At 38.6% G+C, this 16842-nt stretch overlaps 1 protein-coding gene across 1 annotated transcript in view; it reads right to left on the reverse strand.

The window, feature by feature from the left end:
* The window catches only part of ULK4 (unc-51 like kinase 4), a 675609-nt gene that overhangs the window by 270827 nt on the left and 387940 nt on the right, over nucleotides 1–16842 (reverse strand). Inside the window, exon 32 of the mRNA XM_036759487.1 lies at nucleotides 4211–4316. Coding sequence (XP_036615382.1) covers nucleotides 4211–4316 — 106 coding nt within the window. The remainder of the gene's footprint in view (nucleotides 1–4210; nucleotides 4317–16842) is intronic.

Raw genomic sequence — 16842 nt, forward strand, 5'->3', positions numbered from 1 at the left:
TTGCAATGCAGTTTGCCTCATTAACCTTGGAAAATTGTGCTCCCTGTAGTCTTGTGTGCTTTAGAGTCTTTGTAGAAAGAAGTACCAAATATCTATGCTTGTGGTCTGCTTTAGCATCCTTTGTTCCCAGTGGCCATGGAAGGGTGAGCTTTGATCTGTAAAGTCTTCAGTGGTCTTAGGATCCAGGAACCATTTAATTTCCTTTTCTGTCCTATGTTGGAAGATGGATCTAGTGAGGACTTTTCTATTCCTGGCTGTCCATTTAAATTTCTTGAGATACAAGAAGATTTCACTTCAACAAACTGTGTTAGACAGTGGGAATATAAAGATTAAATGCCTTAAAAGAGCTTGTAATTTAGAAGGGGAGAAAGATTTGCACAAAAGTACCTACAAGTTAGAACACATGTAGGATCTGGCATGAGAGATTCAAAGTGGAAAGGGTACCTTCTAAACAGTTATCTCAAGAAGGAATCGTGGGGGAGATGGCAGCCATAGTAGCTGGTACTTGAAGGATTTCAATAGGGCTAGGAATGGGAGAAGTTGGGGAGAGAGGGTTGGAGTGGAGAAAAGGGGCCATCCCAGGCCTCTGGGATGGTCTGGGCAGTGCTCAGGAAAGGCCCCACTTTACTAGCCTGATGTCCTCACAAGCTTGCAGTGTGTCTTCAAAGTCTATGTAAGGTCCTTCCTTTGGTACAGTATGTTCTAAAAAGTGCCAGTTGTAATGTCACCTCAGTGAAATTCTTAAAGATCTGTTGGATCAGGAATTACCTAAGGATGATGATTACACCCACAAAAAAACTAAATTATCCCTAGGAATAATAAAAAATGAAAAATGAAATTCAATAATCTCATTCACCAAACTATTTGCCCGAAATGTAAACAATGAGTAAAATGAGCAGCCAATGCAAACAAGGGGAGGAAAGAGATGTAACATCCATAAACTACAATGGAGAGTTCACTGAATGAAACCAGTTAGTCAAAGTCCCTCATTGAAAGATGAGGAAACTGAGGCCCATAAAACTTACAGAGGATTTAAAGGAAAAGCATTATCCAAAATCAAATGATTACATTAACTATTATTTTTTTTAAATGAGAAATAAGCTTTTTTATTGACCCTCACCATGAATTGATTAAAAATAATTTTAGATTGTTAACTGACTGGGCTCTAAGAGTCTGCTCAGATTCTCCCAACCCTTAAAAGGGTTACTTTAGAGTCTCTTCAAAGATTTTGCTCTGTGAAGTATTCTCCAAATAAATTTAGAAGGCTTAAGTAGGTCCTCTGGGTACAAATTACAAGGAGGCAGATTTTCATTTAATATAAGATTTCCCTTTGCTAATACTTAGAGCCATCCAAAAACTAAACAGATGCTTTGTGAAGTAGTAAGTTTCTCACTAAGAGAAGTTTTGCTTGAAGGTTGGAATGACCGTCAAGTAGGGATGCTACAAAGGTATTTCTAACTTGAATGGAAAACTGGAAGATGACCTCTAAGGTACATTTATTTATTAGGGCTTTTAAATTCATCCTTAGAACTGTTTCGATTTCTACTGGGCCTATACTCTGAAAACATATTTCAAACTCTTAAGATTTTAAGGAAGTGCCAGATTTAAATACATACAGTTCCTGCTACCTCTTGACATGTGTTACAATTTAATAGCATAATCTTGCAAATATCTTTTTTATCTTGCAAATATCTTAACTTAAAAAGGTATATTATATAGACAATCACATGAGACTTAGTCATTTTAAGACTATTTTGAATTTTATTTTTAAAAGAAAAGGGTTTTCTGAAAGCTGCAGAATGTATGCTACTGATCCATAAAGCCAAAGCATCTACCCAAGTGATTTTCTGGTCTCCTGGGTAAATACCGATTTAGGCAGTTTTGTAATAAAACCTCCAGAGAAATGAGAATTTCTTTTTAGAGCCATCATGAGCTATTGAGGACATACATAATTTCTTTAAATGCTCCTTTGGAGCTGCTGTGGTTTATTGGATGACCGCAGTTTGCCATGTAAATCCATCATTCATACTGTCATGCCAGTAATACAGAAACTTGTATTAATATCCATTATGTAAAGGTCAATGCATAGACACTAGCCAGCAGCCAGTTTTTAAATGTTAATAATTCAGTTATTTTTTAAATACACAAACAAAAGAAAAGGTCTTATCTGATGTTATGAATTCTTTTCCTGATAAGAATAAAAATGTTTGAAACCAAAAAAAAATGTGATGAGTTGAACTCAAAAACAGCTTCAGAGTAGAGGAGTTTCATAGTAATAAATGTAAATGAGCACAGCAGAAAGAGTCAAAATACATAGGATACTAAGAACAGTTCATTCTTAGCAGTTCATGTATGAATCACATGGCATTTTGATCCCAAACTGGCTTTGACTCACTACCTGTCTGGTTGCTTATGGGTTCCTTCCCATCATCTTTAGCTTCTGTGTGCGCTGGGAAAGCAAAGCTCTTTTGTACTAACTAAGGGAAAACATGTTTATGGACAGTGCTTCAAAGTAGGCCAGATTCATTTGTTGGGATAGTTTGCAGCTTTGCTTATTGTGAGCATTAGGATAAATAAATGAGACTTGATTGGGAAACCAACTTCCAAATGTTTTTTCAAATAAATGGAGAGAAGCTTCAATGGAAGAATCACTTGAGTATTTTATAACATGGAACCTGATTCCAGGAAAGTTTGTAAATAAAATTCTTTGTATGAACTGAAACAACCATATGAAATACTGAATGAATGAAAATCATGCGACACTTTCTAGTAGGGACGTCTTGGAAGACTTAGTTCAAACCTACTACCAAAAGCAAGATGTCCAAAGGGACCGAAAGTCCTTCTAGCTTGGCAGGTCCAGTAAACGCTTGAGCTTCTCAAGCATTTTTTTTTTTGAGAACTGAGGCATTACACCCCTATCCTGGTGAGGCTATGAGGAAGGCTTAAATGGAGAATATTGAAAGTTGTTCAATCTTCTTTTCAGATTCTTCTTCATTCTCACTACTTACGAGTAAATATTAGTGTCTTTGGAAAGCAACTAATTAGGCCTGGTAAATGTGCTCTGATCCTTTGATCAGGCCTCAGTTCAGCTGAAGGAAATCTGTAAATGAAGAAGGGACCAGGAGTAAAGCGATGCATGTGACTAAAGTTGTAGAAAAGAAGGCAGTGAAAAGAATTAGAACTCTTTAACCTGGAGAAGAAATATTTGAGAAAATGACTTAGTAAAAACCCCATTCTTGACGTTTATGAAGCTTCTGTAGAAGAGGAATGTGCCTAGTTTCTGCTTCTCTCCACAAATGATAGCTGAAGAGGTATGAAAGTTAATGAGAGCAGGAAAATTTAACCTGGACATGAAGTATCCCTTCTTATGTAGACAGTGATCTTTTAAGAACCTAGATGTTTTTCTATTGGTATTTAACCTTATTTCTAGATAGAGTAAGGCCTAAAGACATGGTGGTAGATGCCTAGAGGTGGACTACACCTCTGCAGATTAAGGGCTGGTTTAGTTTAGTGCAGACAGGCTCATCCCAGAAAAGGTGGACACAAGGTGGGCTAGGGAGGGAAAGACAGAGATATGGCATCCAAGGTATCCTAAGTCTATTGCTGCTGCAGAGAAGTCACGGGGTGGGAGGAAGGATCAGGGCAGGACAAAGTTGGGAGGAGCTCTGGCCAACTGTGGGGCCTGTTGAGGAAAACATGCACACCTTAGGACAGCTTCCTATTTAACACTTGATCTTAGCCTTACTAGGCCAGGAGGGATGCAGCTTCCTATCTGATGAACTATTCTCAGGAACTAGGGTGCTAAATTCAGTCATACTTTCTAAATTTCAATGCTCTGGGACAAAGGCCACCCCCTCATCCTAAACCTAATTATAGCTCTATAGGTAATGGTTTTCAGCACTAAACTAACATGCTTTTTTTAAACCATTGCTTTTTAAATCATAGCAACTCATGAAACTCTTTGTTAAAGTACAGAAAGGACTTGTGATCTATATCAGAGGAAGGGGTCCCCATGCCACTGAAATGAATAAATGAAAAGTATTTATGCAACAGTGAGCTCTATATTATAGCTATAAAACATGAAATCTTAGCATTAGTGAAATGAATTGATCACTATATTAAATGGTAGATTTTAGTTTTGTAAACAAAATCTAACCAGCTTATTCTCAACAGCATTACAGACAGAACTTGGCTCCAAGAAAACTCTTACCTTGTTCGTAGAGCAGCTTCATATTCGACTCTTTGTAGGCAACCAGATTGTTGAGTAGGGCGATGACACTCTGCATGGTGTTGCCCAGAATGCTTTCCTGGTGTTCCTACAACAAACATTCGTTGCCATCATAATCATGCCCACAGACAACTATGGCACTAATAAAGATGAATGAGCAAATGATCGTCCCCAACGTCCTTCCACAAGGTTTAATGATTATCTCTGATAGCTTAATGAAGCAAATTCTCCTCAGTGCCTAAGACATTCCTTGGTAGGAAGTCAGTTGTTCTGGAAAGCCCATTAACTCATTTCAATGAACTGAACAGTAACCTCATGGCTCAAAAAGAGTGTGTTGGGAAGATGACAAATGAGCCAGAATAAGTGGATTCCAACCTGTGGCTCTAGGATGTTTAGATGATGGCACTTCAAACAAACTTTGAAAGAACAAAGCCAAAAAGCAATGGAAAATGAGCCTAATAAAGGACCATAAGCTGATGGATTGAGAGTTCGAAGAGCCACTTTTTTTATAGATGAGGAACTGAAGCCTAGGGAGGTAACATGACCTAGCCAGGGTGACACGGATAGTAAGCAGCAGAACCAGGATCTAAACCCATCTCCTCAGCAGTCCTTCTACTGAACCCTCCTGGGCATGAAGGGAGCAAAGAATCAGCAATTACTCAAACTCCTTAACTTCTATCTTGCCTCAAAGATCTGTGCTTCACTGGCCTGGGCACATGCTCCAGCAAAACAGCTTCTGTGCCTTAGGAGATGGTCTTGTGGGCTAGAATAGCCATAAAAATCTCCTGGTGGCCCCACCTTCTAATGAATAATAATAATAATAATAATAATAATGAACAGGCATTTCTGTGATGCTTTAAGGTTTTCCAAGCACTTTACATACGTAATCTCATTTGATCTTCACCACAACCCAGTAAGGTGGGGGTTATTATTATTTCCATTTTGCAGATGAAGAAACTGGGGTGAAAAGAGGTGGAGCATCTTGCCCCGAGTCTTCTTGACTCCAAGTCTATCCATCATGCTGCCTAACTTAGATGACAAATTCAACTGAATCATGTTGGTAGAACTGCTCTGTTGACCTGGTTCTCAGGGGTTCACCATCTACTTCACAATAAATCAGTGTAGTAGAACTTTAGTGGAGGAATTCCTTACTACAGAGGCAGCAGCTTGGAAATGGAGTCTATTCCTCCCATGTTTGAATCAGCTTTTCTATGTATTTTGAAATTTAGCCTTACTTTCTAATAGGAAAGGCAATAGGATATGGCCTACAAGTCAGGAGTGGTCCATTTGAGTTCTAGATCAATGAGCTGCGTGGGAGAGAGACTTTGGACAAGTCACCATATTTGGACCCTTTGTTTCTTCATTTGTAAAATGAGAAGTTGAACTTGATGATCTGCGAGGCCCCTTCTAGCTCTAATATTCAATAGCATGTTTTCTTAATGTCTTAATTCAGTAAAAACTATTCAGAAAAATTCATGTTCTAATCCTACTTGTTCAAAAGACCACTGCAGATGGTTTCTTTCTCAAGACTTTTCACTGCATTTGCTTCTGTTTATAAAATGCATTAGATTTAATTATTTATAGTCTTGAAAAATATGCTGATATGAGTTACTGTGGTTATATCACAGAACTATCATGATCTTTTGACAGTTTTAATATCCTATTAAAGTTCAAATGATAATTATTTTTGTCCTAATGCTGTCATTCCAATTTGCTCTATTATGCCAATGGCTTTGAGACCTCCATGATACAGGTATTCCCTCCAGTCATGTTGGTCACAATTCATCTATGTATAACCATCCCATGCAACTCTTGTCAACTCTTAGGGTCTATCCATCCCACAAGGAGTGTTTCCTGTGTTCTTTAGACATTGCATGAATACCAGGTATAATGCCTACTATATGACTAGCCCATTCTCTTTTTTTGGTTATTCATGTATTTGGTGAAATCGTTCTATACCACACCACTTGCACAATTCCTTGTCTTGTGTTGAACCCTGTTGCCATCCACTACCTACTTCTTCATTATCTTCAGATGATTCTGAACTTCCATTCTTTGAAAATTGTCCACGTTTCATGATTTGGGATTAACACTGTAATTTCATTGTTACAGGAAAAATCTAATGATGAAACTCCCCCTAACAACATAGAGATGCACCTGATTTTCAACTTATACTTCAGTCTTAGAGAGTTTGAGAATTTAGAGAGTTTGAGAATTTAAGGTCACCCAGCCTACTGTGCTAGAAGAAGGACTTGAACCCCACTCTTCCAAACTCTGTGCTTAGCTTTCTATCAATTATGTCTCTCAGAAGATACTGGTGTTAAAAAAAGTCTCCATTCCTTGGAGAAGTGTGGAGTCATTAAAAGAACTTGGGATTTCCCAAAGGCTAGTCATCTTCCTTCTTACTATTCAATTCTGAGCCCAGCAAATTATCTATTCATTATAGTGTCTATTTAAATTGTATATATGTGTATGCGCACACACACACACAGAGTGTAGATAAATAGTAAGGATGGATAGAAAGACAGACAGACTGACAGACACATTTTATAAGTATTCCATTCAAGCGCACATCATAGTTTGGACAACAGGCTTTCTTTATCCTCTTGTTTTTCCTGTAAGGACGAAAATCTTTTCGAGTGATCTTAGATCTCACTTAGGACATCACAATATGACCGAGCTTGATGCAATTAGCAGAATGTATTCCACAACCAAGAGCTTTTGAAAGATATTATCATCTACTGAGAATGTCTCTTTGAGTTTTATTCTATATTGGATCTCCTACATGACTTCAGCAAAAAGTTTTGGCAAGCACGTCGCTATCTTTCATGCTAATAAGAGTAATCAATCAATGTTATTTGTATCATTATATCTCTTGAAGAATTTTTTGCACAATATTTACATAAAAACATCTTGCTAGACAAAAGCCTTTAAAACAGTGTTTTGTTCTACCAAATCAAATTCTTTTTATAGCCAATAAACAAAAAAACAGAGTAAGATCTTATATCCTCTACATATTTCAGTTCATTATGTGATGATGCAGTGGTCTGATGTAGAATATCACTTGTAAAGTTGGCATATTACCTTCCAATGTCCTCATAAGGGATGCTTTTGGTATATTTGGATTATTCTTATAAGATATCATATAGATAAGAAAGTAGGCATTGGAGCTGATATTTATTGATGTCTCCTGGGGCTTGTGGGGAGTGGCAGCAACAATACTGAAATCTGAAAATTTTTATACAGCTTTAATATAATTTTCCCTCCTTCTAATACCCTGTGAATTGATTTGTGAATGCCTTCACAGCTGCATCACATCCAACAAAAACCTCCTGTAACTTGCTTGGTCTGGTCCTGTTGTTTCCCCATCTTTGATTTCTTTGGCACCATTTATACTTCCTCAAAAAACTCATCTAATTTAGAAATAAAGGGTGATACCATAAACAAATTAGGGGAGCACAGAAAAAAATTACCTGTCAGCTCTACAGATAATGGAAGAGTTCCTGACCAAACAAGAGATAGAGAGTATAATGGGAGGTAAAACAGACAATTTTGATTGCATGAAATTAAACAGGTTTTGCAAAGCAAAACCAATGCAGCCAAAATTAGAAGAAAAGTAGGAACCTGGGGGAAAATTTTACAGCAAATTGTTCTGACAAAGGTCTTATTTCTCAAGTATATAAAGAAGTGAACCAAATTTGTAAGAATAAGAGCCATTCCCCTATTCATAAATTGTCAAATGATATGAACAGGTAGTTTTCAGATGAAGAAATCAAAGCTAGCAATAGTCACTGGAAAAAATGCTCTAAAACACTAATAATCAAAGAAATGAAAATTAAAACACCTCTGAGATACCTCCTCAAACCCATCAGATTGGCTAATAAATAAAAAGGAAAATAACAAATGCTGGAGAGGATGAGGGCAAAGGTACACTAATGCACTGTTGTTTGAGTTGTGAACTGGCTTGACCATTCTGAGGAACAATTTGGAACTGTGCCTAAAGAGCTATAAAACTTTGGCCCATCAATACCTCCACTAAGCCTGTATGCCAAAGGGATCAAACAACAAAAAGGAAAGGACCCACATGTACAAAAATATTTCTAGCAGCTCTTTTTTGTGGTGGCAAAGAAATGGAAATTGAAAGGATGCCCATCACCTAGGGAATGTCTGCACAAGTTGTGGTATGTGATTATGATGGAATACTATTGTGCTGTAAAGAAATTATGAAGTCAATGGTTTCAGAAAAACCTGGGAAAACCTTATATGAACTGATGCAAAGTGAAGTGAACAAAACTGAAATAAGAGTGTACACAGTAACAGCAATATTATAATGACGATCAACTGTGAAGGACTCGGCTATTCTTATCAATACAATGATCTAAGACAACTCCAAAGGAATCATGATGAAATATACTATCTACTTCCAGAGAGAGAAATGATGAATTATGAGTGTGGGTTGAAGCATATTTTCTTTCATTTTCTTTATTTTTCTTGCTTTAAAAATTCACAACATGACTAATGTGGAAATGTTTTGCATGACTTCATATGTATGAGGAAAAAGCTCATCTAGTATTACAACATGACAGCTCTGCTATTTAATGATAAAAATAGTTTTTTGTAAACATCTTCACAGATCTTTTCCGTATTTTGGGCCAAGGGATAGGGGATTAGGGCAATTGTAAACATTCCAGTTTCATCTTTAAATGCTCTTAGGCTGACTGCTTACTTGGGTACCTCTACAAGCTTTCTTGAAAATTATATTTGTTTTTACTTTTTCTCTTTCTTTTATGAAGTGATACAGTTTATGGTCTTCCACCATCCTTTTCCTTAAGATTTTACAAATTCATATTCTAAACTTGTGTTGCCTTGCCTGCTATATCTTTCCCCTTGTCAAGGAGATCAAAGTCTTTTCTCATTCCTTACTCTTGAATAACATTTCAAATATATATTCACCACCCTCACTTATTTCCATGTTTGCACTGATGTCACCAAGTATTAAAATATATGTTGATTTAATTTTAACATAGATTTTCTCTACCTTCTTATCGTTTGCAACAAATGCTGGTGCCTAAGTTGCAATTATTTTCATAGTGCTTTTTCAAAAGAATATTCATCATGAGTACTGACAAATAAAATGATGTCTGGACAATACTTAGCATAGGTGTCTGCACGAAATAGATGCTTAATATAAAATGCTTATTTGACTTTGAACACATGTCAAAGCCAGCTATACTAACTCCATTTACCTCTCCAAGGAAAACCTGTGGGTCATCCTGGTATTTAACTGCCATGATATTTGGTTATCATCAAGATTGAAAATTTAGTTTCTCCAATATTACATTCTCTTGTTGACTACTGTATGAACATTTCAAGTTTAGAATACCAACAGCTAAGTTTTATAGAGAGAGGATCTAAAAACAGTGATTCTAGGCACCATCTCCCCTTTCTTATCCCCCCACCACTTAACTCTGAGGAAAGAGAAGGGGGTCACAAGAAGGCAATTTTCTATTTTCCTTTGTTTCATGAATGGCCATAGCCAAAGAATTCATCACCAAATGGCCTAAATATTGATGCTAAACCTGTAGTACTCAGCAAGGCTCCTCCTATAAGAATGCATCAAGAAGAGCTGGATCTAGAAAGCATTAAATAACACCACCAAAAAATGAATCTGATTATATTTTTAACAATCAGATGTGGAAGGCATCCCTGCCTCAGGTGCCATCTGTTGCTAGGACCATTAAGCTAGTAGAAGTAGCCAGAGCTTAGGCTCTGCTGCATTGGCCTTGGAGAGGCCAGTGTCAGCTCTAGACCATAATGAAGCATTGTGTTAGGATTCTGTGGGGACACTGAAAACCCCAACATTAATCACGAAGTCCAATAACAAATCATCACAGCTAAAAGGAAATATTGCATTAGTTTAAAAACGTGATGAATTCATGGCAGGATTACACCTCAAAATTTTGATCCTAAAATAAAAACATATATAAAACTTCAGCCTGTGTTTGTCCTGTAATTTCCCTCAGCTTTGATAACTCCCATTTTCATCAGTATTAACAGGATTTTATATGCACAACTGAAGGTTGAACATGTGTATATAGGCACATATATGTGAATATATGTGTGTACATATACACACATAATTAAAGGTATAATTTGGTCTCTTATGGGCTTAACCTCTGCCCTTCTGCTCTTTAATCCTAAGAAGGGGTTTGCTTGGCAAGTTTAGAAACAGAAAAATCCTCTCAGTCCCAGAGTCCTTGAATTAGTAGTCATTATAGGTGAGTCTGCGGTTTGAGGATATTTATACTCTACGATACTATGTGAAAAAAAGATAAATGTGGAAGTGATGATCTGTCACTAGGGTAATTTAATTATTCTTCTTAAGATTGGTTTGAAGGGAGAGTTGATTAATAAGCACCAAGATGACACTCCATGTTAGTCATGACAAGGTAACTAATGATACATAAGGAAACTATTCTCGTGAAAAACAGGAATGTGCAGATAATAAATCTTTCTTTTTTCCTTTGGTAAAATGACATATGACACTCTTGTACAAAGACCTGCCAGGGAATAAAAATTCTTATTGCAAAGAAATCCATCATTTCTCTGATATAAACATTTTTATGACCAAATTCACCTTTTCTATTATACCCTCACAGTAATAAAGTTGCTAGTTATAAAACATCTCATTCTTCTACCATACAAGGTGAATGTGGTTTAAGTGATACTGATAATTCTTTTAATAAAAATCACGGATGATACAGTCTCCAATTGTATATGCTAGCTAATGAAAGATACAGAGATAAACCAATGAGACCCTGGAACCCTGTGATGCTGTGAAGTAAGCAGAATTTGAATGGTCTCTGCTACACTCTTGCCACCATCCCCCAGCCTCAATCCTTCACCAACCAGAGGGGAAATTCGTTCTTTTTTTGCAAGCTATAGAACAGTCAAGATTTCCAGGTTATCAATGACCTCATTCAGTCTCCATGTCCTGAGGACTGCATTAGAAACTGTTGCGAACACAGATTTAGGTATGGCCAAGTAACCCGGGTACTGAACTGAGAGAAACATTTCCCTTTCCATTTGCTAGTTTGATGTTTGAATATTTTCCTGTCTTTTTCTGTAGCAGTCTCAGAGCTTCTCAAGGGCAGGGCCATTTACAAAGGGTCATTAGGTTGATGTATTTACTCAAATAATAGATAATGTGCTGATGACACAGGGGGTATAAGAGGAAACAGGAAAGGAGGCGGATGAACTGCTCCCGCTACAGCTGCTACCAATACTCTCTGGGGGAACTGTCAGAGAGCTCCCTAGAGTTGCAAACAATGTCCTCTCAAAGAGCCTCTGAAGAAAGCCTGTGTAACTGCAGTTGAAAAGCGGTGAACGCTGGGTAAAGTGTTATGGAAGAGAGCCATTCAGGCCGTTATCAAGCCTACAGAAGGGTAACTGTTCTTGCTGACAAAAACAAGCAACCTGAAAAGATACACACGTAAAAACACAACACGTTTATGCTTTACAATGGTGGTGGGAAATAGATAGAGGAAGAAAACACGGAAGGAAATCTGATGTACAAAGAGAGAGTGGAATACACCGCTATGCTGTCAAATGCATAATTTTATACTTTAGTAAATGATGCTGTGGAACTGCAGGAAGAAACAACTCCTTGAATGGGAAAGCTGAAAGAATCGAGCAGATCCTAGAGGTTCACTGTCAGTAACTGAGCACTGCCCTCAGCCGACTGCTGAGAGACAGGAAGCCGGGCTCAGCCAACATGCGTGTCTTCTGCCCACACCAACAGGCCAGGGATGGCTGGTGCACAACATTTTAAAGGTTTATGAAGAAAATACTTAACTTCTACATAATCCATCAACGAGCAAAGCTGATCTAATTTGTGTGCACGACACCACAGACTGTGGACATTTAATGAACAGTGCACTTGACAGCTCTAATAAAACATAGCATTCGCCAACAGAGATAATTAGAATTGAAGCAGCAAAATTCTAGTGTTTGGCAACAGAGATGAAACAACTTCATTAAAATGTACAGCTTCAGCAAATGAAAGGCAGGAAAGCACTGGACCCTAAAGAATCAGCCTTCTCAAAACTAATTGCTTCAGTGCTTAAACAGGACAGCTATGGAATACCAAGGGCATAACAAGGAAATATCAGTAAAAAAAAAAAATCAGCTTTTTCAAAGAGACTTGACAGTATGTAGGCCATAACACTTTTTAGTCTAATTTGGAAGGGTTGTATGCTAATGAAAGCTATCACTCAGATTTAGGCTTTGATGAGTTCTATAGCCTGTCTGAATTATGGAGGTATGAAACGGGATTGGGGGCAGCATAGTGCTGGGTGAACCATAGTAATACTGGACTCTCTTCTGTGTGTGGTTTGTCAATCCTGCATTATCTAACTGTTGGCTAGACCATAACTAGAATCAAGCTGGCTGAAGAGCGCTAGCAGCTTAGAAGCAGATGTGCATGTGTTGTGCACATCCCTGCACACATGTATTTGACTACACTGAAGCACCATGAACGCTGTTGTTATTCAGTAGTTTTTCAGGCCTGTCAGACTCTGTGACCCCTTCTGGGGTTTTCTTGGCAAACATACTGGAGTGGTTTGCCATTTCCTTCTCCAGATCATTTTACAGATGAGGAAACTGAGGCAAACAGGGTTAAGTGACCTGCCCAGGGTCACACAGCAGCTAAGTATCTGAGGTTGGATTTGAACTCAGGTCTTCCTGATTCTAGCCCTCACACTCTATAAAGTGCACCAACTAGCTAGCCCACAATGAACATTACATACCTTTCAACTTTTCATTTGGAGGCATTTCTGGAAAGCAACAAAACATCCCTCTATAAATTTTTTTACCTACCGTATACGCAGACCTGCAAGATCATACTATTGAATAATTCTGTTCTATTTAGTGCTACTTTTAGGGCAAATTTGTGGGTTTTTTTACTCCACACACCCTTTTGTATGTAGGGTTCCCTTTGAAATAACTAGTAATTTCTGGGAAACACCTATGGATGGTTATGATTAGCACTACTGGGGGAGTACCCACACAGACAACTTCACAGAGTACACAAGCCCCCCCTCCCCAAATAATAGCTGCAAACAGAAATCTTGGGTATGATTGATCATCTACCCTTATTTAATGGGGTTGGGAGGAGACACAAATGGGAAGCTCTTTACTTTAGATCAATACAGAGGAATAGGTGATATTACTGATGCATAAGGAAGAGTGGAGGAGGGAGAGGAAAGAGGCCACGTTACTTAAAGGCCACCTACATAAGTTGTATTAGTAAGGACAGATTTGAGGAAGGGCATTTGATGGAAGGGTGGAGCACCCAGAAGAGGCTGGGAGGTGACAGACTCACAAGGAAAGAGTTAATGGTTTTAAGAAGTACAAACTAGACTGATGAACTCAGAGATTGGACTTGAAGGAACTTTTTGAAAATCAGTCAAAACTTATAGTAACACATCATCTTTGTGCCTCAGCCCCACATCATCCTGTCAGAACTGGGTCTCAAGGGCCAACAATATTGGCCAGGAGAAGAAGCTATGCCCCAAAGCAAGAGAGATCCACCAGCAGGAGGGCAAGAAATTTGGGAAAGACTCTCATGTGATGAAGACTTCCTCTTAGTCCTCCATAACAAGAAGGAATTTAAAAGACAGGTGAAATGTCAAGAGAGTTTAGCACAAGGAACCTGGAAGAGGTCTGCACAGGAAGACTAAGAGATGGAGACAGCCAAAGGAAGACAGCTGGTGGGTATGCCGGAAGGTTGGCATAGGAGTTTGTGACTAGGGTTTGAGACTGGTAGCAGCAAGTGGCAGAAGACTGGAGAAGGAGATGGAAGTCTGGCGGAAGGCTTAGGCTTAGGGAGTACTTACAAAGACTGGGGAGAACAAAGCAGAACTAAAAAATGAGACTAGAGGGTAGAGCAAAGTGCCAAGGTTGGGCCTTGAGAATGCAGAAGAAAACAGAGATCCAGTTATTAGGATTGGAGTATAAGGTCATAAGGCTCCATCCCGAGGCATGAGAACCCAGTTATTAGAGACAGAAGGGGTAACCATGGGAGAGGGCTACTTTTGAAGTCAAGATGTCATTCAAGTCCCACTTCTGGCATGAGGCCCTCAAACGACTTCCTGATACTCTTAGTTACAGAAGAGCTGCTTGTCTCCAGCTGTAGATGCCAGGGACTCTATACATTGACAAAATGCCAGGCTGAGACAAAAAGCTAAGCATGGCCAAGACAGCTCTGCATGTGGCCTTCCCTATGGGCCTCCTGACAGATTTGCGGCCCCTAAGTGGGTATAACTGGTATTGCCGGGGGTGAGTGGAGAGGAGGGTAGCACAGTCACATACAAATTGGGGCGGGGGGAGATTTTGCCACCTGCATGGCAGATGATGATACGGCCACTGATAGGCTCTTTGTTACAGCAACTTAACAAAGATGTGTTGGCTGTACGAAAGGAGTTAGGGAAAATATTTAGGAGGCCAGAGCGAACACTGGTCTCTCTTCTCTGTAACCACAAGGTTACATGACTAGCTGGACGTCTTGCTGGATTTGAAGTGAAAAGTTAACTCCCATCTTTTAATCAAGTGTGTCACTCTTTGAAAAACATTTTCACTTCCATTTTCATCATTATTATAATCATATTATTACCATTATAATTATTATTAGTGGTACAGTGCCAGTCAGTATATAAAGAACAATTTCTACCAAGTATGCTTATCAGAATGCTGAACTCTCCTTTAGAATTCCATCTATCTCCTAACACACATTAGATTGTTTACTGGTGTCCTTTTGGCAAGACAATATTGCCACTTGAACTCCCCAGTCCTGTCCTTCCACATTATTTGGCACTCCAGCAAGAAGCTCCATTTTCTCTTGGCTCCTCTTTAGGCCCAAGGCTAACAGTGCTCCACCATGAATCAGCCAGCCAGAGAGCTTGAGAGTAATGGGGCCAGCCCCCCGTCCACAGAGACTGAAGTTGTTTCTCACATGCGTCTGTCCTGGGCATTGAAAGACAAGCTAATCTAGGCAGAAAACACCCTGTCTGTGCTGCTGTATGACTGGACCAACCCAAAGATGGGAGAACAAGCAAGACGTTTTCATTACTGACATACACAAGCAAGAACTATATTTAAAAGAGACAAATGCTACAATCTGATTGGCTGAAGAAGCTCTTCCTTGGTGTGATTCTATCTCAACAAGCTAATTCCTTGGCAGCTTGAAAGCATCTTAAATAGACCAACTGAATATTTATTGAGCACTGCTGTTTACCCAGCAGGATGCTGATTGCATTGCTTGACATAAAAAAGCATAAGCTACATATAGTACCTGCCCTTGAAGAGCTTGCAATCTCATCTTATCCTTAGATGCTCAGACAGTCATTATTTTTAAAATGTTTACATTATTCACTTGCTTTTAATTTAGATAAAATACATATAATTTCTCTACTGCTCAATGTTTGCTGAGTGTCAGGACCTGCATACAAAAAATCCCCACCTAGTGGCTATTTCTTTTCCTCTTTTTGGCAAGGCAATTGGGGTTAATGACTTGTCCGGAGTCACATAGTTAGTAAGTGTCAAGTGTCTGAGACCAGATTTGAACTCAGGTCCTACTGACTCCAGGGACGGTGTTCTACCCACCGTGCCACCTAGCTGCCCTCTGCTTTCTCTTCTAAGGGAAATAACATAATAGCCGAAGAACACACAAATTAACCCAAAAGGAAGCAGCTCTGTATTTCATATAACCTAATACAAAGATCACACATGAAGCATTTTTATTGCATGCCTATAATCAATGTACAACAAATATGTAGATTTTTCACTACTGATTAACCTATTTTGCTTAGGCTTTAAAATAGCCACCTTTCTATCTTATCAGAAGTTTATGTATTAGTAGTTACCATGATTTCACCCTCTTTAGCACACACAACTTCTTTCTCCCTTTTCCTGACCCATTTCCTTTATGGGGTAAGGAACACTGAAGCTAGCCTTTATAAACTGAGGCTTGCTACACATGCTAAGACAATGAAAGGGCTGAAAAAGAAAAGACATTTCTTTTCAGCTTTCGATACATCCCATTTTTTATTCATGCCTCTTACATGATTTGTCATTTTACAATTTATGTGTAAGATTTAGGGAGACATAAAACTGCCGAAAATCACAATGAAATTCTTGGATCTGCTCTACAATACTTAAAAATGGAATAAGAAAAACAGTAATGGTCATTTCGTATTTTTTTCCCAACTCTGCCTGCTTAGATTAGAAAGTCTAAAGAATGATGCTTAGCGTGGGTTTAGGTTAATCCTGGATGTTTTAGTTGAACTAGATGGGATAAACCATTTATCTTCAATGCCATTTGTTCTAACCACTTTTTTTCTTACCATCTCCCTTCAAGCCCCCTGCTTTTTCTCTTTGTTCATGCATACCCTAGTGAAGGGTATCAAATGGTTCCATGAAAGCAGAAAAGTTGAACATGCATTATGGGTCTTAAGGCTCAAGCTTGGCCTCAGCTCATCAAATGAATGCTAGAACAGCAGGTTTCACAATGATCTAGGATTCACTTATAATGTCAATGATCCTATTATGCAATGTCA

The sequence above is a fragment of the Trichosurus vulpecula genome, chromosome 5 (genome assembly GCF_011100635.1).
Source record: "Trichosurus vulpecula isolate mTriVul1 chromosome 5, mTriVul1.pri, whole genome shotgun sequence".
In the NCBI taxonomy this organism is placed as follows: Eukaryota; Metazoa; Chordata; class Mammalia; order Diprotodontia; family Phalangeridae; genus Trichosurus; species Trichosurus vulpecula.